At 39.1% G+C, this 25,756-nt stretch overlaps 1 protein-coding gene across 1 annotated transcript in view; it reads left to right on the forward strand.

The window, feature by feature from the left end:
- LOC117371814 (voltage-dependent calcium channel subunit alpha-2/delta-1) overlaps positions 1 to 25,756 on the forward strand; it is a 169,562-nt gene that overhangs the window by 135,852 nt on the left and 7,954 nt on the right. The window contains exons 24-37 of the mRNA XM_055222580.1: positions 233 to 244; positions 3,129 to 3,189; positions 3,288 to 3,379; positions 6,467 to 6,548; positions 10,654 to 10,716; positions 11,538 to 11,641; positions 15,970 to 16,059; positions 16,156 to 16,223; positions 20,342 to 20,380; positions 20,470 to 20,541; positions 22,117 to 22,269; positions 22,378 to 22,430; positions 23,818 to 23,873; positions 24,672 to 24,801. Coding sequence (XP_055078555.1) covers positions 233 to 244; positions 3,129 to 3,189; positions 3,288 to 3,379; positions 6,467 to 6,548; positions 10,654 to 10,716; positions 11,538 to 11,641; positions 15,970 to 16,059; positions 16,156 to 16,223; positions 20,342 to 20,380; positions 20,470 to 20,541; positions 22,117 to 22,269; positions 22,378 to 22,430; positions 23,818 to 23,873; positions 24,672 to 24,801 — 1,075 coding nt within the window. The remainder of the gene's footprint in view (positions 1 to 232; positions 245 to 3,128; positions 3,190 to 3,287; positions 3,380 to 6,466; positions 6,549 to 10,653; positions 10,717 to 11,537; positions 11,642 to 15,969; positions 16,060 to 16,155; positions 16,224 to 20,341; positions 20,381 to 20,469; positions 20,542 to 22,116; positions 22,270 to 22,377; positions 22,431 to 23,817; positions 23,874 to 24,671; positions 24,802 to 25,756) is intronic.

Raw genomic sequence — 25,756 nt, forward strand, 5'->3', positions numbered from 1 at the left:
GTAAAATAAAAGAAAGTCTGACCATTTACGTTGAAAATCACATTCTGTTGAGAGGGGGTTTTTTTTTGTATCATTGTGGTGTTGGAATCAGCATTGAGTCTATTCCTTAGTATCAAAATCGAGGTTGAAATTTTAGTGCAAGATTCTTTAAGAATTCTTTAAGATTCTTTAAAATCTAAAATATTCTTCTGATCTTTTCTGTTATTCTTTTTCTGATCTGTTGATTCGACAGCATCAACCTGGGGCAAGTACTCTCCCTTTCTCCCTCTCTCCCCTTATGCATTGTTCTGTGTTTGCAAAGCCATTTTTCATACAGGCTTCATATACGGTTGACTAGTTCGACAGGCAGAATGAATGGCTTTTGGAGAAGCTATGTGCAGCCACCAGTTTGATTACAAAATATGGAGATTAATGAGTCCAGTGCGTAGTGTTATTGAGATATTAAAGAAGATATATACGTGTATGTACTAGTATGGAAGATGTCAGCAGTCACTTTCCACTAAAGTTACCAGATTTCATTTTAAACAGTGTTGCGGTGTATCCTTATTCATTCAGAGCATCAAAATTATTCACCGCGATGAGTTTTTAAGCACTTTTCTCAACTTTTAGAGCCCAGAGAGGAGTTTGGTGTCACAGTAAAGCTAATAAGAACTAGCGTGCTAACTGTGCACTTCCTGATTCTGCTTAATTTAAATATATTAAACTCCTGCATGAGATTTGTTTCTTTGTATTTGAGTAAAATTTGTTTTCACAGTACAGATATATTATACAACAGCTCATGAGGTAAAAATATGTCTGCTGCGTACTTTCCGGATCTAATTATAAAGCGTTTTATTGTTGTAATGAAGTGAAGAATAACTTCAGACCACTGCAGAGCATTTCAAATTAACTAGTTATGGTTTTTAACATTTTTAAGACGGTATAAATCAGATACAGCGCCGTTCATATTTCAGTATCGCAAAATCCAAGTTACTATCATGTCCTTTTTAAAATTACTGACTGCAAATGAAAATATGTTTACTAGAGTTATGAAATGTTATGCACTCACTAATCCCGCCGTCTGCTCGACCCGTCTCACCCTTCTCAAAGCGAACTCGCCATAATAGTTTTAGCAGAGCCACACTAGACTCCATATATTATTTAAAGGCACTGTCCAGAACGGTCACATGGTTCTTTAGTGACGGCCAGTAATCCTGTCATGTCATTTACGAGGCACAAGTCATCAGACCGTATGTTAAATCACACAAAAATCCTTGTGCTGGACAAAAAAAAAAGAAAATGTTATGTATTATGTGGTTTTATGATGAATCACATTATTGTCATCACTGCTGTTAAACCTGGTACTTTTTGCAATCAGTGTTTTATTGTTCTTTAGAATTTTTTTTTTTTTTTTGTCACAGACTTGAATTCCAAACCGTCAAAATCATTTCACCAAATTATTGTTATTTTTTTCTATTTTTCTGTTTTGTTCATTCATTTATTGAAACTTAGTCCAGATGGCTACTTTCACTTTTTCGATATTTTCAAAACATGTTAAATGTTTTCAGATTGTCTGATTTTTTTTCCCTTTGGTTTAGTAGTAGTAGTAGTAATAGTAATAGTAGTAGTAGTAGAAGTTGCAAATGTAGTACTAATAGTTGTTGTTGCTGCTGCTGTCACTACTGTTGTTTTAATAGCAATAGTAATAGTAGAGTAGGAGTAGTTATTGTAGTAGTTGTAGCTGTTGAAGTTGTAGCTGTTGTAGTTGTTGTAGCAGCAGTTGTAGTAGTAAGAGTTGCAGTTGTAGTAGTAGTTGTTGTTTCTTCTGCCACTGCTGTTTTAATAGCAGTAGTAATAGTAGTAGAAGTAGTAGTTGTAGTATTAATAGTTGTTGTAGTTGCAGCTGCAGTTGTAGTAGTAAGAGTTGCAGTTGTAGTAGTAGTAGTGGTTGTTGTTTTAATAGTAGTTGTTGAAGTGGTGGTGGCGGCAGTAGTAGTAGTATTAGTGGTACTAGTAGTCATAAGCATAGTCATAGTAGTATCTATTACTTTTTGTGACCTACTTTTCACTTTGTTTCCTTTTCTAACTAGGTCATTCTGTTTTCATTGTGTTGTATATTAAAACCAAGCTTCTATCATATTATCAGATGAGGCACTACCTGTCCCAGAATATGACAGTTTGATAAGGAACTGTCTAAAGCCCCTGTAGTACTTTGAGTGATGGTTGAAACGCCCCGGCATGTCATTTACGAGACATGAACCACATAGACAGTACAGTGTATTAAATCTGATCCAGAGCAGAGGCATTTGGTCCCCATCACTTTACATTACATCTCCTCCATATCATATCCCATTACACTGAGTCCTGATGACGCAGTATGTGAAATATGTACAGGCCATTCTAATATCTGAACATGAGCAATGCATTTATCATTTATCTTTGTCTTATATGGCTTCCATCTAATGCTACTTTCTCTGTTTCTCTCTCTGTTTTTCTGTGGGATCTGAACAGGTCAAAAAGGCAAGTGTTGCTATGTAAATGCGCTTTTCTGTAAATGCATCGTGTATTGTGGATGATTTTGTGTTTTGAAGTACTTTTGGACAACTCAGCCATGGTATGCAAGCTTAAAGACAGGGTAATACACAAAAAAATTGACTTTTTGGAGATTTCTACTATGTTATAACTGTCCCTCATCAAAATCATGGCTGACGTTTTAGATGTTTGAGTAATTTAGCGATCTCTCCCAGGCCCTATTCGAGCTTTCCTAACGGTTAGCAGTACAATCTTGTCCAAGACTCAGCCCACAAGCCTACGTGCTCCCACAAGACAAGTTCCCATAAATATACAAAAGCATGGTACAAAACAATGCACTACAACTTCACAAACCTGATGCGATGTGCAGTAGTTTCAAAGGGATGCGTGCTGATTGTGTTGTAGCGTGGAGAGCAAAGGGAAGGGGGTAAAAACTGACAAAACTGAACCTAATTGTGCATTTTAATACATTGTTTTCAGCTAATATAGCATTTTCAAAACAATAAAATGCAACACGTTGATCTAAATACGCATGTGTGTATATGTGTTCGCATTCATGTTGTCATTGTTGTAAAATCTTGACACGCTGACTTATTTGTCTTATGTTTTCTTTAAAGCCATGGAGACTATTCAGCTGGAGCGCTTTGACCAGTTCGGGTACACCTACATCGCCCCGAGGTGAGTACCGGACCCTCCTCGATGCTTCCCTTCCCCCGTCTCTCCACACATACACACAAAAACACGAGGTATTCCGTCTGTGTACTCTGTGTGCTCAGGGAGTACTGCAAAGAGCTGAAGATGTCCCACAACAACAGCCAGTTCCTCCTGGACTTCAACCTTTTCATCGACAGGAACACCCCAGACGCTTGTGAGTAACCCATAGGTGCATGAGGTGTCACAACATGCTAAAGAGAGTAAGGTTTAAAATAGAGCTGGGTAGGAAGTTACTTAAAGGTGCCTTCCCATGTAGCAAAATGTGTCTTGACCCAGTACATAGATATTGTATACGCAACGTTTGAGGTCAAAATAAGTCTGCTGTGTACTGTGTGCATCTGATTATAAAGTGTTTTTATATGACAAAGTACTAACCACACTCAATCAATACAATGACATAATGCCGCCAAAGATTCCATCAACACAGTCTGCTTACTCATCGGGGGGGGGGGTCACTTTCATAACAGCCGTGGTCAGCAGCACCCAAGGGTCCCAGTCTGGAGATGAGATTAGGCTTGTGCGAGCAGGGTGACACCGGGGTGACACTAGGGTGACATCAGTTTCCCTGAAGTTGTTGCTGTCATGTTACTGTAGAATCAGGCTGACTCATGTGTGCGGTCATCACCTAATGCAGCTCCTGAGTGCTCCTGCTTAAACCATCTGCTCCCATAAGTACATTACGGAGCAGAGGAGTCAGCAGGGTCAAGGTGAAGGCTACTGCTGCGACAATGTGTGGTTAGGTGTGTAAAGGTAAAGTGGTCAGGAGTAACTAGCTGGAGGATGCACCGATACAATGCACACAGAGACAAAATCCATACAAGAAGGTCTAGCATTGGCAGAGAATTGAACCAGAGACTTTGCTTCAAAGGTCCTATATTACACAAAATTGACTCTTGTGAGCTCTAAGCCATGTTATAATGTTGTTATCTGACCAAAAACATATGCAAAGTTGTGTTTTTGTTTCATTCACATGTCCAAAGGTTCACGTTAACAGCGACGTTTTACCTTTTGCGCAGAATAAATTGGCAATTCCAGGGCTGACATTACCCAAATGATTCTAGTGAAGGTGTGTGGAGTTTAAAAACACAGTGGAGCACTTCCTGTATTACCACATGACATCACAAGGTGGAACAGAGTGTTTTCTGCTGAGAGAAGAACTCAGCCTAAATATGCAGGCTTTGTGTGTTAAACATGTGTAAATGAAGCAAAACACAACTCCAGGTGTTTTTTGATGAGGATCAACATTATAACACAAATCAGAAAATAGCATAATATGGGCCCTTTAATGTAGCTCACACCAAACTGACAGCACTCACATGGCTTTGCTGAAAGTGACAAATATTGAATATTCTAGCCTGATTGGTGGAAGCATCCCAATACTGAAACGAGCCAAGAAAACAAATTTTAGTTAAATCCAGTTGAGAGAAAACCACAGACATCTGTCCAGAAATGCACAAAGCGCTTCACGTTTTTTTAGTTTGTTTGAGCGCGTTGCCTTTTACTCTGCCCAAACCATAATGCTGCTCTAGGGTTGGTCTGAATCACTGGTGGCCTGGGCCCGATCGCATCTTGATGGGCGCAAGCAAGTGGCAGATTCTCCATCAAAAAAGTTACATAGTGCACCTTTAAAAAAGCCCCACTGCATCTTTATTGTGACTGAGCTTGCATCTCAACAAACCTGACTTTTACTAGACCTGGAGGAGGGCCTCTGCCTTCTTGTTTCTATGGAAATGTAGTTCCTTTGGCTATAATCTTCCACAGTATGGCATAAAACTTATATTATCTCCATGGGGAATGATCCGAGGTATAGTTTTCACTTTCTATTTCTATGGAATCATGCAGGTGACGCACCACCTCCTGTGGACTGCAGTATTGCTTTAAGTATCTATATTTTTGCATGAGAATCTTACGTCAGCTAGACTCTTTCCATTTGAGTCAGCTCTCTCAGCCAAAACCCACACTCCTCATGTTCTTTAGACCACAAAGTGTTCAGTGGAGGTGCTTACAACACACTGGGGATATAAGAGTACTTTAACACTACATTTACTGTCAATGGAACTCTGAGCCATACACATCACACCATCTCTCACTGAAGACTCTCCAAAACATGGCGTCTCTGTCGGACATTATCCTGACATTTCCCCCCTTCATTTATCCAGGCTAAAGATTTGGCCCACCACACCTACTGTTCCTCACACTACAATGTACACATCCATATGATTCATTACGGTGTTCTCATACTTTTTAGTGCAACCCAGGGAATAGAACCAATGAACTTACCCAGGATTAATGTCTTGCTCGATAGCACAAGGGCAATAATTTATGAACACTCCATAGACTTCCTTCCTGTAGCCAACTTGTACGAATGCACTGCAAAAAATAACATTTACAAAAGTTAAAATTGCTTGAGTTTTAAGGTGCGCTAAGTAACTTTCTGGTAAATGCAGATGTTATTTCTTTGCATGGAAAGTTTCAGATGATGACATTACACTTATCCATCTCTGTGGCAACAAACAAGGCCACAAACAGTTAAGATCTGTGAAGAAGTCACAGTAAGAATGCATGTTTTTCAAGTTCTTTGTAAATAATTCAGTTCAACGTGTACTTGGATTCATGCAAAATAGATAGGTTTAATGCCATACTGTGGAACATTCCAGGCAAAGCAATATTATTTTCAGTTTATGGACCCTTCACCAGATAAGTTACACAGTGCACCATTATTTGAGTGTTTTAAGTTTCCTAAATTCCATTATTAGGCATTTTATTTGACTTGTTTTAGTTTTTTTTTATTTTGTTTTAAGATATATTTTATTTGGGTTCTGCTGAAATATATATTTTGAAAAAGCAGGATTTAAAATGGCACTTTCTTTGGTTTCACCTACCAATCCAAAATATGTGTTTTACAAGCTAATCCTTCGGGTTATGTTGCCTGGGCTCCAAAATACACACTTCATACTTCAATACTTTACATCTACATGAGTGTGGAATCTCCCTGAGTTCAGATGGGAGTGATTGACAGGTGGATTGGCCAGTCAGGTCCAATCAGACCTGTTGACTGAGAGCACGTCTCAGATTGATGGGGGACCTTTTTGCTGCGAGGCAAAGGCACTCGCCAATCTCCCATGCTGTCCATTACACGTAGAAGTCATTTTAACCCAAGTAAATATTGTTTTTGCTGTGTGATATAGTTTGCTGTTGTATTTCTTGTGTAATGTTTTAAGTCTATTTTGTTTTTCTATAGGTAATGTGTCCCTGGTGAGCCGTCTGATCCTGGACGCTGGGCTGACCGCAGAGCTGGTCAAAGTCTGGACTGAGCAGAGCGTGTAAGTTTGTCAACACCGCAGCACACAGTTACTTGTTTCCATATGTATTTGTGTATGTTATTGTATAATGTGTACATGGACTAAGCCATACGTCTACATGTAAAATAGCTTTGTCTCATCGAGGCGCGATAACATCTTGTTTTTGCACTGATTGACTGATGTGATAACCTGCTCTATTTGGTTTATGATTATTAGCCACACCCATTAGACCACATTGTAACTGTAACAATTTAGCGAAACAACCACAATGTAAAACGCACAGACATTCCACAGTACAGCCTTAGATATATGTTCTCTAGGGGTGATCACTTGAATGCAGCGCAAACTTACACAGCCTGCAGAAATGACTTATTTAGGTCTCAAAGCACAGAAGAAATATGAATATTGATCATCTATAATTGGTTCTGTTCGCATAACTCCCTGTTAGTGTCACTATTTATTTGTCCACTTGTATCTCTATGGGTTTTTTTTCCTGAGTTACAATTAAATGAATAAATATTTAAAGATAAGGCAGTGGGCTACACTTATTGTCTCAATGCTAATGCTAATTTTGAGTCATAAAATATTAAAATAATGCCACAAACTAAAGTAATCGACACATAAAAACAATTGGTTAGTCTTAACTATTCAGACCCTATTAAAGACAAAATGAAGATGAATGACATAGTACATGAATTTACATAAATAAACCTGTTGTGTACATAAATATTAACATCCATTTCTACAGCCAGACACAAGAAAACGTATAAGAAATAATATTGCATCTGTATACACTGTGAGATGTTCTATAGTACAGCATTAAACATATCTATTTTGAATTACATGTGTTTTTACTGAAGGAAAATAAATAAAAAATTGCATTCTTCTTGCTTCTCCACAGACCTGACTTGTAATTTGGCCTGTGGTGACACCAGATACACATGTTTAATCTGATAATCTGATGCTATACTGTGTAACATTCCAGTGTATACATCTGACGCAATATATTTTCCCCAAAGCTGCACTGCCCATGTCGATATTACAGTAATACTTATTTACAGTTATTTATGGCAAAGCAATAAGATCTCCATGGAGATAAGCTGATGGAAGAACCCGCGCTAGAAAATGTCCACAGTGCCCCTTTAATACTATAGTTATATAATTTGCTTTTTGTACGGCATCTTCTGACCTCGATGCTTATTTGATGGATCGTAAACAGTCCAATCTGATGAAAGCTGTTCACACCCAGCTCTCAGCTCTGCCAGCAGAACGAATGAAAAAACACAACAATAATTACAACAGTGTGTCTTTACAGCACCGTGCCTGCTGGTCCCCAATAATCTAAACACATCTTCACATGCAACGGCGCAGATCTGGTTAGCATTAGAGTGTATCACAAACAAAACAAAATAAGGAGAACGCTACCACAGAAAGGATTTAGCAGTTGCATCACGTAGCGAGGCAACCGTGTAATGTACAGGAGAGCGAATGGTTTTAAAAGCGTCTGGCAAATTAGAGTTTTCCATTGAGATGTGGAAACAAGAAACGTTTTATACGATTTTGTTTGTACAAGCTGTAAATACCGACAATAGAAATGACTTGACGAGCCTGGGAACAACTACTTGCAATTTAGTGTGATGCAGATGGATTTGCGCGTTATACAGCTACAGAGATTTTCCTCAGCGTCTCCATTCGCTTCTCTCCAACACTTATCTCCAATAGAGCACTTTAAAGCAACAGAGAAGGCGAAAACGTATATAAAAACGGAATATTCAAATAAAAGGGCGACAATAGCTCAGTTGGCGGCGGCAGCTCAGGTTGGCACTTCAACTCCCGCTCGACATCCCATCATTGTTTGAGCACTCAGATTCACTGTCCCACAGGTTGGTGGTGTAGTTCCAGCTCTCACAGATGAATATTGTCATTGTGTCGTTGGGCAAAACACTTAACCCACCTCGCCCCCAGTGTCTGCGTACACAGGTGTATGAATGTGTGAAATCATGGAGTAAAAATGGTTTAATCTAAAATGTACAGGTGGTGACCGTGTTCACACCACTCTCGTCCCGTTGTGAAGTTTGGCTGATGGACACCGCTCTCAGGTCATAAGCTCTTTTACACCAACCAAACTAGTGCCAGTGTGAAAACAAAATGCAGACGACAAATGCAGTGACAAATGTAGGTTCCCAAATGAATTTATCTACCCCTAAGTTCTGAAAATAAAATCCAACATCATAAGGTTTTACTGTGACTACTTACTGTGCTTGTGCCTGCTATATAGTTATAATCTATGACACTCATGGATCACTGTTATAATTTGGAGATTTTAAATAGCAATATTGATCTAAAATAACTTAAAATTAACAAGTCTGCTGTGTCCCATGTTAGAAAACTGCGCTGGTGTACCAAAATAGCTACACAATGATGCTGAATCCTCCAGATATCATTAATTAAGAAAAGAAAATTGTAAAATGAAATAAGTACGGCTGGCCTGGGAATGCCTTGGAGTCCCACCAAAGGAGCTGGAGGACGTGTCTGGGGTGAGGGGAAGTCTGGGAGTCCCTGCTTAGACTGCTGCCACCAGGACCCGGCCCCAGATAAGCGGAAGAAAATGGATGGATAGAATAAGTATGTCACATTGGGTGTGTATTGATGAAAACAGGGGCAGATCGGAGCATTGACATCTTGAATACAGGAGTATAAAGATCACTCAAACATGCATGAATTACTTTAAATACAACTTCAAGAGGATAAATGAGAAGCGAAACAACTATAATGGTTAAAAACTCAGAAAAGCTGGCTTTGCATAATAGGTCCGCTTTCATTTTACCATCTGATATTACACTAGTTCTATTGAAGAAAACCATTGTAAAACTGTTCAAAGGGTCCTAGGTGTTATAATATTCTGAAGAGGAAATCCAAAACATACTTAAAACAAAAATCTCTGCCCCAAACTGTTGCATTATTCCACCCTCTCTCACAGCAGGCTGGGCTCTTTGGCAGCACACATGCTAGGTGTGCAGCCTTTAGCGCTCCTCTGTGTAATAGGATTTGGCTGACTTAGAAGCATTACAAAGCACCACTAATGAGAACAACAGGTTTAGCCCTCTCACAATGGAGCCCAAATCCTACTGCCTCTGCCTGCACAAGGAGGATTCTATATGGCTTTTGTGTGTGTGGTTTTTTTTTTATTCTAATTGAAAATGATTAACGAAACAGAGGACTTTCAGAGAAGTTGCAGTGACGGTGGCATCTATGCACTGCAATTACTATAAATCTAAAGTGGAGGTCATTTTCTACGTAAAGTACTGCATTAGTCTTAGTCTCGATGTCGCTTTACAGTTTCATGCATTATTCATTCACTCCACACTCGATGGTGGTAAGTTACTATTGTAGTCACAGCTGCCCTGGGGTAGACTGACGGAAGTGAAGCTGCCAGTATGCGCCATCGGCCCCTCTGACAAACAACAATCACTCACACAGACACACACCACATTCTTTCTAGCCAATGTTGGTGAAGTGCCTTGCCTTAAGGACACAATAACAGTTTTTGAAGCATCCAAAGTTGCTTAGTCAAGAACATTACCTGTACATGTAAATTTATGATGATTATTTGTGATTATTTATGTTTTGATTTGTGTGATTTTGATGTCTTTCTTGTTCTGTAAAGCACTTTGAATTACCTTGTGTACGAATTGTGCTATACAAATAAACTTGCCTTGCCTTGCCTTACCTTGGATTTGTGATTTTGGATGTAACGAGGCTTCTGATGAGGACAGAACCACATGAAACAGAGACAAAATTATTATCATTTGAGTACACTAACTAAAAGTAAAACAGATACTAATATTTCAAAGTCATATCTGTGTCAAAAAGGTAGGTTCCATAGTGGTCCGTGAGTGTATACTAGTCTGTGCGGTCTCATACTTGCTTCTGATACAGCTGAAGATCATTCTAAAGCTATTCAGGAAAAGTTCATTTCTGTCCTGTGAATGTGAAATTTTTAGTATCCATACCTGCTCAAATGAGTATGTAGTTTCAGTACTAGTTTTTGTATCGATTAGTATGTGATTTTCGATACTTTAGACCATTTAAGCCATACTAACTAAAGTGCTTCTTTGTGTTGCAGAGACGGAGTCGTGGCCCGGTTCGTAGCTACAGATGGAGGGATCACAAGAGTCTTTCCAAAAAGGTACTCACCCTCTCTCTCCTCCTCCTCCTCCTCCCCTGTTCTCTTTCTCCTCTCATCCCTTCTTCCCTCTCAGTTACAAATGGCCTGTCTCTCTGCATGTCTTAAGTGTAGGATGTAAACAGATCCTGACTATGTAGCGCTCTTAGCTGGACTTTTGGCTGGCCCTCTCCCCTGCTCCTCTGGGCCTGTCCAAAAGCATGTTGGATTAGCCTTTTAGCGCAGAGCTGTGGAGCCTGCCAGAGACCACAATGGGACACGGATCATGGCTAAAGATGCTGGGTTTCAATCGCGTTGATGTGTTGCTTTTAACTGAGATACATTGGTTGGTTTGGGAGTGTTGTAAAAAGTACTTAAAAGCATTGCGCCCAATTTTTACTATCTTAAACCCATAAAGAACAGAACTAGCTCATTTTAAACAGTACACAGCCGTCTCATTTTGACCCCAAGAGCTGCTCTTACAATATATCTGTACAGGGGCAAGACAAATTCAGCGTCACTTCATTTCCTTATAAACCGTAGCAGTTTTATTTTCAAACTGGACTAATGTATGTATGAGGTTAAATAATAGCTTCCATTTTCATTATAAAGCACCACTGTAGCTAGCATAGTGTTGAATGGCTAGCTCTCCATTGGTATAACTTTGGCTTTCATAGCTATATTGATCTCCTTTCTAGCATTCATAAAAGTTTCAATCTCTTGCCCTCATTGGTCACACCCTGCACATGCTGTATGGATTATAATAGGATCTGTAGTACTTGGCTCTAGCATTATAAGTGTGATTATTCAGTCCATATTTCATACCTGACACTGGTGTTTTGCAGCGCTGGGGCAGACTGGACTGAGAATCCTGAACCGTATGAATGCAGCTCCTACAAGAGAGCCCTGGACAATGAAATCTACATTTTCACTGCTCCCATTTATAATGGTATGTAAAAAAAAAAACAGTGTATTTAGTCACAAGGTGCAGTTTAAAAAAGGGCTTATGGGTGTATTAGTCTATCTATATCTCCCAAGCTCAAAATGCTCCGTTGCACCTTATGATGTCATGTAGTGGCGTCTGTGTAATCCCTCAGTCGTCCAGGTCTGATCCATAGCAGAAGACGAAGTTTAAATCTGTCAACTGAACAAATTGTTGTAGGAGTGAAGACGTTTCGCTGCTCATCCAAGCCGCTTCTTCAGTTTTGGTCAGATTACTGGTGGATACTGCCTTATATCTATCTGAAGGAAGGGGCTAATTACACTGAAACTGTAAACAGCTATTGTCTCCAGTTTCAGCCTTTAATGGCCCTATTCACCCTTTAATGGCCCTCCTATTGTTCTCTTTTGTTTCTTTTTTTTTCTTTGGGTTTGAGGATGGAATCATAGAGTCCAGGTCTGTGAGAGATTATGTCTGTGGCCCCTGTTCTTGTTCAAGTAAGGATTGTCTTTCCTAACAAAAAAATAGCTTCTTTAACTCCTGTCTCAAAGCATGTCTTTTCTCTGGCGAAGATCTGAACCTCACCATCTTCAAGGGAGTGGTTAGTGGCTTTGAGATGGAGATGTACGGCGGACTGGGGTGCAGAGGAGCTGAAGAGGCGGATAAGCAACGAAACGTCTTCACTCCTACAACGATTTGTCCAGTTGACAGATTTAAACTTCGTCTTTTGCTTAGTTCAGTAGAGACTGTAATTGCAGACTGAAATCATCCATTCTAGTGAAGGTGTATGGAGTTTAAAAACATAGTGGAGCTCTTCCTGTAGTAGCAGATGAAATTACAATGTGGAACAGAGTGTTTTCTGTTTGAGAGAAGAACTCAGCTTAAACATGCAGGGTTTGTGCGTTAAACATGTGTGAATGAAACAAAACACAACTCCAGGTCTGTTTTTGATAAGGAAACATTATAACATAAACCAGAAAATAGTGTAATATTTAACATTGTTAGTTCAGAGTTGTATTTTGATTGATTCATGCATGTTTGCGTAATCCTGTATAGAGCTCCTGCACACATGACAGAATTTGACAGGGACGCTGTATTGGCAGTGGTGAACTTATGGTAATGAATGGCACCGAGTCTGCTTTTGGAGGGGGGTTTTTTTGTCATTAAATGAAGTCTTAGACAATGGTTTATCTTAAAACTAATCACACTAAACATGAGTGATCCTTATCTGGCACAGGTGTGAGTTTAAAGAGTATAGATGTGGCTTGTACCCTAAAATCTGCGAAGACTGGAGATGTTTGTGAAAAATATACTTCATTAAAAAGCCTTGTACCTATAACATTTACTGATACTGACAGTTTAAATGATTTGAAATTGATGAAATAGTGAAAACGATGTGCTTTGGCTAACGTGCAGATGTTGTAGTCTACGTAGCAGCTAAATCACTCGTGTCAATGTAATAAACACAAAAAAGCATTGATTTATTTAACTTTAGCTTGTGATTTTATTTTTCTACAATCAACATTTCTAAGCAGCTCATTAACGTTAAGCAAATTTACAGTGTTTAGCAAAAAGCTTTGGGATCATTTCCCTTCAAACCACTCCTGTGCTACTCGGCAAAACACAACCGTACGTTTTTGGATTTGTATGACACAGTGGTTGAGTCATTCAAATAAAACCAAATAACCCCTGCATTTTTTCTCATCGGTTTAAACACCACATAGTTCTTATATGTACATCAATTCTTTCCAATGACTCCAATGTGGACTGGGAATATTAGCATAGGAGACTAGCCAGCCTAATATGTGCGGTTTTGCTAATCTCTAAATCTCTGCTAGCCTTGAACGCTTGATGAGTAAGCTAGCTGCACATCTCAATGAAAAAGGCAAAAATTAATCAAATCCTTGGATGGGATTAGACGAAACGAAGAGGAATGACTACATAGGACTGCATGTATCCCTGTTTAAAAGCCCTGGTTGTAATTGGACAAAGCCTGTATAATCCTAGCTCCTCTTGTGCGCTTAAACGTACAGCAGTGTGGTCTGGCCGAGTGCCCGAGCTGCTCTCTACCTTTGGATTCTGCTCAGAAGCTGATATGACTGACTTAAAACCCCCCTCCACTCACAGGTTCACACACAGGTTCACACACACACACACACACCCCCACACACACACAGGGCTTCCATTGCTCTGGGGCATACGAGCACACATTCCCCCTTCCTCTCTCCCCGTGGACATTTCCTGTTGTCTCTGCTGATGTGTATAGCAGACGGCACAAGGTTCTGCGTTGTAGTGTCGACATTTTTGTTTCTTAAAAATCCTGCATGCTTTGCGACATAAACTCACTTTGCATTTGAGTCGGTTCTAATCCTGACAGATGGACTGCGGTTGTGATCAAGCTAGCAACAACTAGCACGCTAATAACACACTTCCTGATTATCCGACAATAAAACGCTTAGTAAATAGATGCAGACGGTACACAGCTGATTTATTTTGACCTCTTTGATTTTATTTTGACCTTTAGACGAATTTTCCTCCAATACATGAGAAACGTTGGGGAACAGGGCCTTTAATTCTAAACACATGACATATTTAATCAACATGCATGATTACTACATGAAACTTCTGCACATCGTATCAGTTTTGTGAAGTTGTAGCGTATTGTTTTGTGTCCTGCTTTTGTATAATTATGGAAAATAGCCGTGCAGTAGCGTGGGTGGGAGCACTGCAGAGAGCTTCATGGTTACGTAGGCTTATGGGTTGGGATGGAATGATAAGCAATAATATTTTTTACTGTGTTAAAAGTGGTAGACAAAAATCCTTCGTAGAACTTTTTATATAATGATTGCCCTGATTATTCAAAATATTCTCTGTTAGATCAGTTGTTCTCACTGATAACGCAGTGCAAGTACAATTATATAAGAGTTATTTAAATACAGAACTTATTAATAACATAAAAAATATAATTATTCATATCACACCACTTTTTAACTATCAACAACGTTAATCGCTATCGTAATGTAATTGTTAATCACAATTATTTTGGCCCTGATAATCGTGACGCAAAATTTCAATATCATCTTGGGTCTACTTGTGGGCTGAGCCTCGTACCAGAGACATGGATTATACTGCTAACTGTAACATCGAAAGATTATTCAAACATACACGGATGGCGTCTAAAACCTCTTCAGGCACGTTTTTGGTGAGGGAACAACGGTATAATATGGTAGAAAGATCTTAAAAGTGGATTTAGCTTAATACTGTATGTCTCCGTAAGCCCATAAACAGGTCCTCTATCCATCCATCTATAAATCCATCATATTAATGTTTGAATCTGTGGAATTCCCCTCAATAAGATCAGACTGTAGCCATTAACTAAATGTAAACAGCAACACCCACTTTTGGACAAATTACTATGATTAACTTTCTCTCTCTCTAACCCCCTCCTCTCCATCTCCCTTACTCTCTTTCTTTCCCAACCTTCTCTCATCACTCTGCCTCTTCTATCTTTCTTTCCCCCTCACCTCTTCATCCTTCTCTCTCTCCCTCTTTCTCCATGCACTCCTCCTCTCTATTTCTTTCTTCCCCTCTGTCTCTCACTCTACCTCCTCTTCTATCTTTCTTTCCCCCTCACCTCTTCATCCTTCTCTCTCCCTCTTTCTCCATGTACTCCTCCTCTGTATTTCTCCGTCTTCCCTTCTCTCTCGACTCTACCCCCTCTTCTATCTCTTTCTCCCTCACCTTTTCTTCCTTCTCTCACTTTTTCTCCATGTACCCCTCCTGTCCCTCTCTCTATTTCTCTATATACCCATTCTTTATGTCTCTTTCTCCCCTTCTCTCTCGCTCTTTCTCATTATCTCTATCTCCAATTGTATCTCTCACCTACACCTCTGTCTTCGTTATCCTCTTCCTCATTTCCGCTTCTCTTTTTCCCTCTCCCTCACCCTCTTTTCCTCCTGTTTCTCTCTCTCTCCCTACCTCTTTCTCTATGCATCCTCCCTCTCTCCATATATCTGTATCTATCACTTTCCTCCGTCACTTTTTTCTATCGTATTGCCATACCCCCTTCTCTACCTCTCTCATTCAACCTCTCTTTCTCTCTCTCTCTCTCTCTCTCTCCCTACCTCTTTCTCTATTCCTCTCCATCTCTCTCCTCTGTCACTTTTTTCTCTCGTATCGCCATTCTCCCTTCTCTCTTTCTCTCTCTATGTACCCCGCCTCTCTCTTTATCTTTCCGTTTCTCCTCTTCTCTCTATCTGGCTCTCTTCCTTCACCATTTTCTCCCACTCTCCTCTTTCTTCCTCTCTCTCTATGTCTTCCTCTCTCCCTCTTTCTAGCGGAGTTCCGGGAGCAGGTGACGGACACTGGGATCCTGGTGAGCAAAGCCGTGGCCCTGAGCGTGGACGAGGTGACCCTGAAGCCTGCAGGTGAGGCTCAGGGCTGGCTCTCCGGGGCATCTGGAGTAATGAAAAATCCTGCATTTTTCATTGTGTCAGCTGACGCGCTCTGTTTGTCATCCGTAGTGGTGGGAGTCAAACTCAATGTCACATACTGGATGAATTCTTTCATTAACGCTACTATCAAAGTGAATGTAAGTGACTGTGCCCTACCGTTCTGCATGCACTGTAAACATAACCTACGTCAAACGTTTGGACACACTTTTTCATTTTTGTTTTTTATTTATTTTCATGATTATTTACATGGTAGACTGTTACTGGAGGCATCAGAACTATGATATGAAAAGTATTAAAAAAATAACCTCAAACTTTGCTTTGATCGCGGGTCATGAGAGAAGGTTTCATCAGATTTTGAATTTTAAATGCAGTTGAATTTTTCACTTTGAATATTTTAACTTGATTCATTTTTATTCTGAATTTCTGTTGATGAAATCTTAAACGTCTTATACTATACCAAATTGGTTCTTGTGAATGTTGCTCCGTAATCAAAAACATACCCAGAGTTGTGTTTTGTTTCATTCACACATTTGAGTAATCCTTTATTATTATAGTCTGTCTACATCTCCAAAGCTCAAAATGCTCTGTTCCACCTTGTAGTTTTCAAGTTAACCACTACCTTTTATCTTTTTTCAGTAGAGATTGGCAACTCCAGGGCTGAAATTGATTATAGTGAAGGTGTCTGGATATATGACATCACAAGATGGAACAGAGTGTTTTCAGTTTGAGAGAAGAACTCAGTCCAAACACGGAGGGTTTGAAATGGTGAATAAAAACAAAAACAAAACACAACTCCAGGTATATTTCTGATGAGGAAACAACATTATAACATAGATCAGAAAAAGTGTAACATGGACCCTTTAAGTATACATTTTTGTGTGTGTTTATAAATTCTAAATAAAAATTCACCTTTTAAATATTCCACATATATTTTCAAGCTCTCAAATTCAACAGTCAAAAGTCAGAGAAGATGTCAGTTGATCCTAGGGTGAGTTGATCAAACTTAATAACCAAGAAATGCTCTATGGAACCAGTCTGATTGGTCAGAATTAACCAAATCAAAACATCATTGCTTCGATTCCTTAACTATAAGCCCCGCCCACAGAAGAGGAAGACCAATAGGAAATATCCACCTCTTTTCTGCCCAATTAGACTTGCTTATGCGTTTGCTGTGATTTTTTTTTCCCCACTGCAAATTTTACACTGTGAATAATGACTGTTGAATATGAGGGCCTGAAACTATCTGTGCTGAAATTTTAAAAACTGAATATTTTACTTTGAATTTTTTTAACACAGAGAAAATTTATACTTAAAAATCCAACAATTGAAATTCAGAGTTTAAAAATTCTAAGCGAGAAATTCAACTGCGTTTAAAATGCTAAATCTGATCAATCTTCCATAAGTGTGACTATTTTGAGGAATTTGAAACTAAAATATAAAAACACATAACTCCATACATACATACATATTGCGTCATATATTTGATGTTTTCCGTTCGCATCTACATGTAGAAAATGGTAAACATAAAGAAAAAAACACTGCATGATAAGGTATGTCCAAACGTTTGACTGGTAGTGTAAAGCATTATGACCTGGTTAATTCACAGTTTACTACAGAATCATTCATAACATGTCTGAAGAGAAGTCTGAAAGTCTTTGCTCAGGCAACTACTTTCTGGTCAGTGCTTTGTAGGTGATCGGAGAATCGCCTACAAGTAACCAGGTCATGGACACAACCAGAGCAGAGCATGTGGGTTAGAGCATGTTAGAAGCCAAACAGGAGGAACTAAGATGTTGTGAAATATTTTCGTATAATAAATATAATGTTGTGTATTTTCCTCTGTTCTCTAGTAGGTTTTGTTATAGTGGATATTTTTCTGTTATGTTCAGATAATAATTTCATAACAGCAGTGGTGGAAGAAGTACACAATTTTGTTACTCAAGTAAAAGTACAGATACTGGGGAAAAACAATATGCAAGTAACAGTATCACATGAAAAAAATCTACTTAAGTAAAAATATAATGTAACCGTTTAAAAATGTACTTAGATTTTCAGATCTAATGAAGCTCCATATGTAATGATGTTTGTTCAACTCAAAAAACTGAATCCCTAGCTGTTTTTATTTGTATGTTTTAGTTTGCTCAAACTGTGAATGTGTTAAAAATAAAGCCTCTTAGCCTTTTCAACAGGTGTCAAAGAATAATCAAAAATACTTACACTTTTCAATCCTGTTCAAAAATGTAGTGGAGTAGAAAGTACATATATAGTTGAAACCAGAAGTTTACATACGTTACATAAAAAGACACATATGCATTTTTTTCTCACTGTCTGACATGAAATCAGACTAAACTTTTTCCTGTTTTAGTTCAATTGGGATTATCAAAATTATTTCTATTTGCTAAAAGCCAGAATAATGAGACAATTTTAGACAATTTTTCATTACTTTCTTCAGAGGCAGAAGTTCACATACATTTCATTAGTATTTGGTACCACTGCCTTTAAACTGTAAGATTTGGGTCAAATGTTTTGGATCTCATTTAACAGCTTCTGACAATAGTTGAAAGGAATTTTGGCCCATTTATCCTACAGAATTGGTGTAACTGAGCCAGGTTTGCTCGCACATGCCTTTTCAGGTCTGTCCATAAATGTTCAGTTCAACAGGATTGAGATCAGGGATTTGTGATGGCTACTACAAATATTGACTTTGTTATCCTTAAGCCTCTTTGTAACCAGTTTGGAGGTATGTTTTGGGTATGTGTCCATTTGGAAGACACATTCGCACCGAAGCTTTGAATTCCTAGCTGATGCTTTGAGATGTTGCTTCAGTATTTCCACATAATATTCTTTCCTCATGATGCCATCTATGTTGTGAAGTGCACCAGTCTCTCCTGCAGCAAAACAACCCCACAACATGACGCTGCCACCCCTGTATTTCACAGGTGGGATGATGTTCTCAGACGTGCAAGTTTCCCCCTTTTTCCTACAAATGTAATGGTGCTCATTATGGCCAAACAGTTAAAATTTAGTTTCATCACTGTAATCTGTCTTTTTTCTGTTTTTTTGGAGTAATGGCTTCTTCCTGCAGAGTGTCCTCAGCCCATGTCAGTACAGTACTCAATTCACTGTGGATAATGATAAACTTTTACAAGCTTCAGCCAGCATCTTCACAAGGTCTTTTGCTTTTGTTCTTGGGTTGATTTGCACATTTTGGACCACAGCATTTTCATCTCTGAGACACAGAACCTGTCTCCTTCCTGAGCGGTATGATTGTTTGAACAGATGAACTTGGCATCTTCATTCATCTGGAAGGATGAACTTGTATAATTCCACAATCCTCTTCCTGATATCTTGGCTCATTTCTTTTGACTTTCTCATGATGTTACACAAAGAAGCGGTGTGCCTTTAAATACATCCACAGGTGTGTGTCTGATTAACTCAAATATTGTCAATAAACCAATCAGAAGCTTCCAAAGACATGACATCGTCATCTGGGTTTACCCAAATGGTTTAAATGCATAGTAATCCTACTCTATGTAAACCTCTGTCTTTGAAGAAAGACATGAAAAATTGTCTAAAAATAATTTTGGTAATCCTAATTGACCTGAAACAGGAAAAATTTTGTCTGATTTCATATCAGACAGTGAGTTAAAAAGAGTATGTGTCTTTTGTCAAATGTAATCAAGTAAAAGTTTAAAAGTACAGATACCTAAAATGTATACTTAAGTACATTACTTTACTACTTTTACGTTCCATCAGGAGATCACAGATAATTTTAGTTTCAGTCAGGGCTGCATTAACATCAAAGAAAGTTTGTCACAGAGCCCCAAATCTGTCTCCCTAAAGCTGCCACTGGTGTTGTTTGTGTTGTTTTTTTGTTGTTTTTTTTTATATGCCCCCACAATGGATTCTGTAAAGCTGCCCACATAGCATGAACCAGCCCTGGATCACAGTACACAGTTTGAGCTTTTTCTTTTATTTATTCCTTTTACAAAACTGGGTTACACCCACATATGTTTTGCTGCTTGTTTTGTCTTTTTTTCATTTGGGTCTGAAAAGTTCAGGAAGGCAATTTAGTGTAGTGTGACTATTGTGGCTTAAGCTTAATGAACAAAGCTTAAAAAGTCTGCCTGTCTTGGCACACACAGCCCTCAAAGGCCCTGTGGGGTTTAGAGCAGCACTGGCTAATCCACAGGTCATAATGTTATGACTAATACCAAAGTTACTACTGTTCAACAAACACATGTCTTTTCTTTAGTGCAAAGACGAAATCTGTGGATGTCTACGGAATGACAAGGTAATGCCCATTAAACTGATATTTATTGTAAGATTAAATAAGATTATTTAAATAATGTTAATACTGCTAAATACTGCTGTCTCTTGCAGCATATCGACTGTGTGATCCTGGACGATGGTGGATTTCTGCTCATGTCCAACCAGGATGAGTACATTTCACTGGTGAGTACAGATCGGGAATACATTCATTCCAATATCGGTATTGACAAATATCTGAAGGATTTTGCAGATATTGGTATTGGATGAAATAGAAAAAAAATCATCTGATATTTGGCAGATATTTTTAATTTCTGCCCAAGTCTTTGTGCCCATGTGTCATACCCAGATTGTCTTTTTGAACAAATCTGGGATAAACAGATTCCCAGATAAATACATTTTACTATTATTTTTACAAAAAAAAAAAGTAAAGTTAATTTGTGATCTTTACCACAACTTAACATACAATTTTGGGCCTTGCTATGGATTTTAAAAGTGAAATATAATAAAAGCACGACATATCTGAAACAACAAGAAACTGCTTAAATGCAGTTTGTCTGCATTGTATTAAATAAATATAGAACTATTTATGTGCTTTATTGAGGCCACACTGCCAGCTCAATCCTTGTTATCTTGGCGTACGTAATCAGAAGTATAATGCTCCCTACAATGAAAGCATAGCCAGACTGGACTGCACTACACTGGAATGGACAACACTATCACAATGCCTCACAATAGGTACCACATTGATGATTCTGCGGTAAAACTCCAGCATCATCTTCTTCATCTCTTCTCAGGCTACAACTATTTATTCTACAGTACTGTGCATGCTGGTGTTGTGTTCTTGGGCAAGAAACTTCATCTAGCTTGCTTGAATTCCTTGTCCTACGCAAGTGTGCTGTGCTAATGCTAAAGCTAGTGTATCATGAAGCACATGCAGACGGGCCCAACATCAGCTGTAAGACATTTTAATGATATTTTATGGAAGATTTTTATAGATTATTGGATGAGGAGATCCAGTTTCCTTTGTCCATTTGTGAGTCATGTCTTAAGGAGCTATGTACGATTAATGACTTCAATCCTTTGACTTATATAGGCCTAGGTCAGTTAACGTCTGTGAAATCTGTCAGCATATCCTTATAACGACGCCCAAATGGCATTGCAACTGTCCATTTTGGAACCCCCCCCCCCATTTTCAAGTGAAATAAGGATGCTCTTGGGAACTATAGACCCTGGTGGTGGTGGTGGTGGTGGTGGAGAAGAAGTAGTTGATAAGACAAAGCTGAGGTGGATGGTAGTTCTGCTGCTGTAAAAGAGATAGGATCAACGAGTTCTGAAACGTGTAGCTCCACCAATTGCTTCTAAATGTATGGAAAAAGATTGCATTTACTGGTGACACGATGGCAGAATAAGGCTGTAGTTGACAAAAGAGATTCTTGGTCTAAATACATGTCCTGTGCTTCAGTTATTCAACTAAAAGAAGGAGGTTTGGGAGGGTTACAGTTAGTAATTATTTGAGTATTACACTAATCCAACTATGTCTAGCAAACGGCATACTCATAACTGATAACGCCAGTTAAACTCCCCAGTCACTCCAAAAACTCCAGATAACTCGTTCCATGTATACTTGTTTCTGCTGTTGTCCAAATAATCCCATATCTTATCACAATAACTGTAATAAAATAATCAAATGATAATAAACAATTTGGTCAACTCAGACACCATCGTCTACAGCTCTGTATAACGCTCATTTTGTTCCAGATCGGGCAGTTCTTTGGCGAAGTGGACCCAGTGCTGATGATAAACCTGGTCAACCAGTCTCTGTACTCCTTCAACAAGACCTATGACTACCAGTCTGTGTGCGACCCCGAAGAGGAAAGCAAAGCTGCGGCTGGACTGCGCTCTGTCCATGTGGTGAGAGGACCAGTCATGCACCCCCAATGCCCTGTGGGATACCTGGAGTCTGCACAGCTTTCTGACAAACTGTTCCCCCTTACCCCCTTCTCTCTTCCCTCTCTAAAGCCGACTATAGCGGACCTGCTCAGTATCGGCTGGTGGGCCTCAACAGCTGCCTGGTAAGTCAAATTGTGAAACATGTGGTGGGGTTTCCAATCGCAAATGTTCAAAAATGTTCTAGAAAATGTATTGAATGTATAAACTTTGGCATTTAGAGGTCGGCATGTAAAGTACAGGATGAATGGAAAGAATGAATTTTTAGAGAATATATAGTATAGACTTAATTGTTGGTGATGATGGTAAAGAGGAGGAGAGGAACCATGAGGAACCGCTGAGGAACTGTGCTGGAACTTTGCTTCTTTCATAATATATATCCCGTACATGCGACCCGTCAGCACTGCTTTCACAGCGCGCCACGCAGTACAGGAAACATTTATGTGTGTGGCTCCTTGGCTCCGAGCAGCACACAGACATACAAACACACAAGAGGAAAGATAAACACGTGGAAATGCCCCGATATGAGAAGAGGAAAAGCTTCATAACTAAGCACCAAGAGGACATTATTGCCATTTATTTATCTATGTGAAATAAAGCTGGTCACTGCAATGCCATGTGCTTTTTTTTAAACAAATAAGTTTCAATTTGTAAGTCTTATTGCAATATGAAAGTTGAAAATAAATCATACCTAAATGTTTCAGAGTAGCCTAGGCTAAAGTATTATTTATTTTTATTTATTTATTTAGCTGAAAAAGTACCCTTAAAAGACCGGAATGATAAGCAGTAAGAATAAGTCCGTAATAATAATACCCATCCCTATGAAGGACTAAAGGGGAACGTGAGGGGACAGTGATGGAAAAGTGATTGGTTTGTGATTGGTCTAAGAGGTATTCACTCATCAAACTCCGTGCAGCCAGGCGTTTGTAATCAGGCACACCTCGCTTTAATCAGGGCAGTCGTACGTGATGTCATGTTGTACTTGAAACTGTAGTAGTCTCAGAAAGCAGCAGACATTTTACGCGTAGTTTACATTAAAATTGCCAAAAAGGAATATGAACAGTAGACAATGCTTTTAAAAGACCATATACACAGTTTAGCAGCAAAGAAAGTTGATTTATTATTTAGTTCCACATTCAACATTTCCTCTTGGTTTCTTACACGCGGAAACACTGTCATGCCGTGTTATTACAGTGACTCAAACCGCTCCACTTTCTTTTCCACTGCACCTTTAATACTTTTTCATGTAAGCTGTTCTGTTTAGTCATTAGCGAGGGTCAGAGCAGGACAGGCGCAGCTGTCATAGCCGTATACTGGTTTGACTGTCCAGCGGTCGCTTCAAACACAGCGCTTTTATGGGAGCGTGACCTATGGCTCCCTGGACACTCACAGCAGCAGCGGCCCTGGCTCCAGAGCGCAGCTGGATGTAGATGTTGTTGTGGCTGGAGCAGGAAGGATTCAAGATGTAGGACTGACTCATACATGGTGACTGACTGTTTTCTCCCCATCCAGGTCGATACTGCAGCAGATCATCTTTGGGCTCATATTTCCCAATCTGTTCAGAGGAGGTAAGAAAATCAATAAGATGTGGTTCTGTTGATGAGATGCTGCGGAGATGTTATCCTTTAAAAGTGCACTGTGTGATTGCTTTGACTGGAATCTCCGTGGAAATAAATAAATATTGTAGAACATTCTTGGCAACACAATAACTCGTCATCTCTGTGGTGACAGCTATACCATTCATTTGCCTGAAATGTGTTTTTGAAGATATTCTCTAAGTGGCATTTAACACCTAAACTCCTCCCACATCCCACAGCCACATTTCAAATAGATCTGCTAAACTGGGCAGTACCTGGAGGTATAAAGGGGAGAGTGGGAGGCTTGAACATACGAGGAACAGTGTGATTGGTCTAACAAGTATCCACACTTTAAACTCCAGCCCTGCAGCCAGGTGTTTGCAATCAGAAACACCTGGCTGTCCTGTGTGAAGTTACATACTTGTACCACCGGAGGCAGCACACACTCACTTTTGACAATTTTTGACCAGAAAGCTGCAAATGTACCTAGTCTACTTTATGACAAGGAAGGACTAGGAACAGCAGACAATGCCATTAAAACACCATATACAATAGTAGCAAAAAGATGATTTAGTGTTAAGTTCCAATTAAAAAAAATGTTATTGAATAAATGCAACATAAATCAGTTGAACTTTGTATTGTGGAACATTCCAGGCAAAGCAATAGCATCTCTTCAGGTGGCAGACAACTTTTATATGAATACTGTGTTTGTGTTATGGTAGAAAATAGAAACTGAAGTAGTTTCACAGTTCAGTGCATTTATTCTCTGTCTGGGTATTCTCTTTCCAGTGCAGTCTGCAGAGGAGGACATTTCCGAGAACATGTTCAAAGAGAGTTGTATCACGGAGCAGACCCAGTACTTCTTTGACAATGAGGGGAGTTCGTACTCAGGAGTGCTGGACTGTGGCAACTGCTCCAGGTAAACTCACAATACATCAGCCTATAGTATATATGTCTATTCAACTATGCATTTCTGAGATTTTAACATCCAAAGTAAAATTGGAGTTAGAGCTTGGGACCAAAACTTGGTTCCTCTTTGGCAAAAGTTCCAGCAAGTACTTGCACAGAAAAATAACGCTCATTTTGTGCCAACTTTCAGTTCCTTGGCTTTAAATAGCATCAATGAAGCAATAAAGCACAGACTTAACAGCAGTAAAAATCCAGTGTGTAAATGTGTGGTCAAAATCCAGAGTGGAGCGAGTGTCTGCGTAAGGTTGGAATACAATTTCTCACTCATTTTCATTGTTATTAAGAAGGGGGTATTTATAACATTGTTCCATCATCAAAAAACATGCCTCAAGAGAATTAAGATGTCATCCTCGCATGTCTGAGTAATGTAGCAATCTCCTGGGCCTTATTCAAACAGTTGTTATGGTTAGCAGTGCAATTCTGTCCAAAGCTCACCCATGCTCCCGCACAACAATTTTCCACAAATATACAAAAGCATGATACAAAACAATACACTATAACTTCAAAAACTAAACTGAAGCTTATTAAACATGTTAATATGTTGTTTTCAGCAAATATAGCATTTTCAATACAGTAAAATGTAACGTGGTGATCCAAGTATGTGCTATGTGTGCAGTATCCCCTCTTGTACGCATCAAAACGACAATACAAATGCAGTGGTTCCAAAAAGCTTTTAAAATCCAAAATATAGCAAAACAAGAAACTAACTGCTCATACTGTCTTCTTACCAGCCCTCAGCAGTTTGATTGTAGGCAGCTGCTTTCACTTGAAATGCAGTCAAACACAGATTACCTTGATGTGTCAGAGTGGAATTGCAAAGAGAAGCAATAAAGTTTTTTTTTTAATCATTTTTTCCCCCTCTCCCTTTTGGCCCGAGGTTTCCTTATGAAGTAGGAGTAGAGCAG

This window comes from Periophthalmus magnuspinnatus, chromosome 6, assembly GCF_009829125.3.
Source record: "Periophthalmus magnuspinnatus isolate fPerMag1 chromosome 6, fPerMag1.2.pri, whole genome shotgun sequence".
Taxonomy (NCBI): domain Eukaryota; kingdom Metazoa; phylum Chordata; class Actinopteri; order Gobiiformes; family Gobiidae; genus Periophthalmus; species Periophthalmus magnuspinnatus.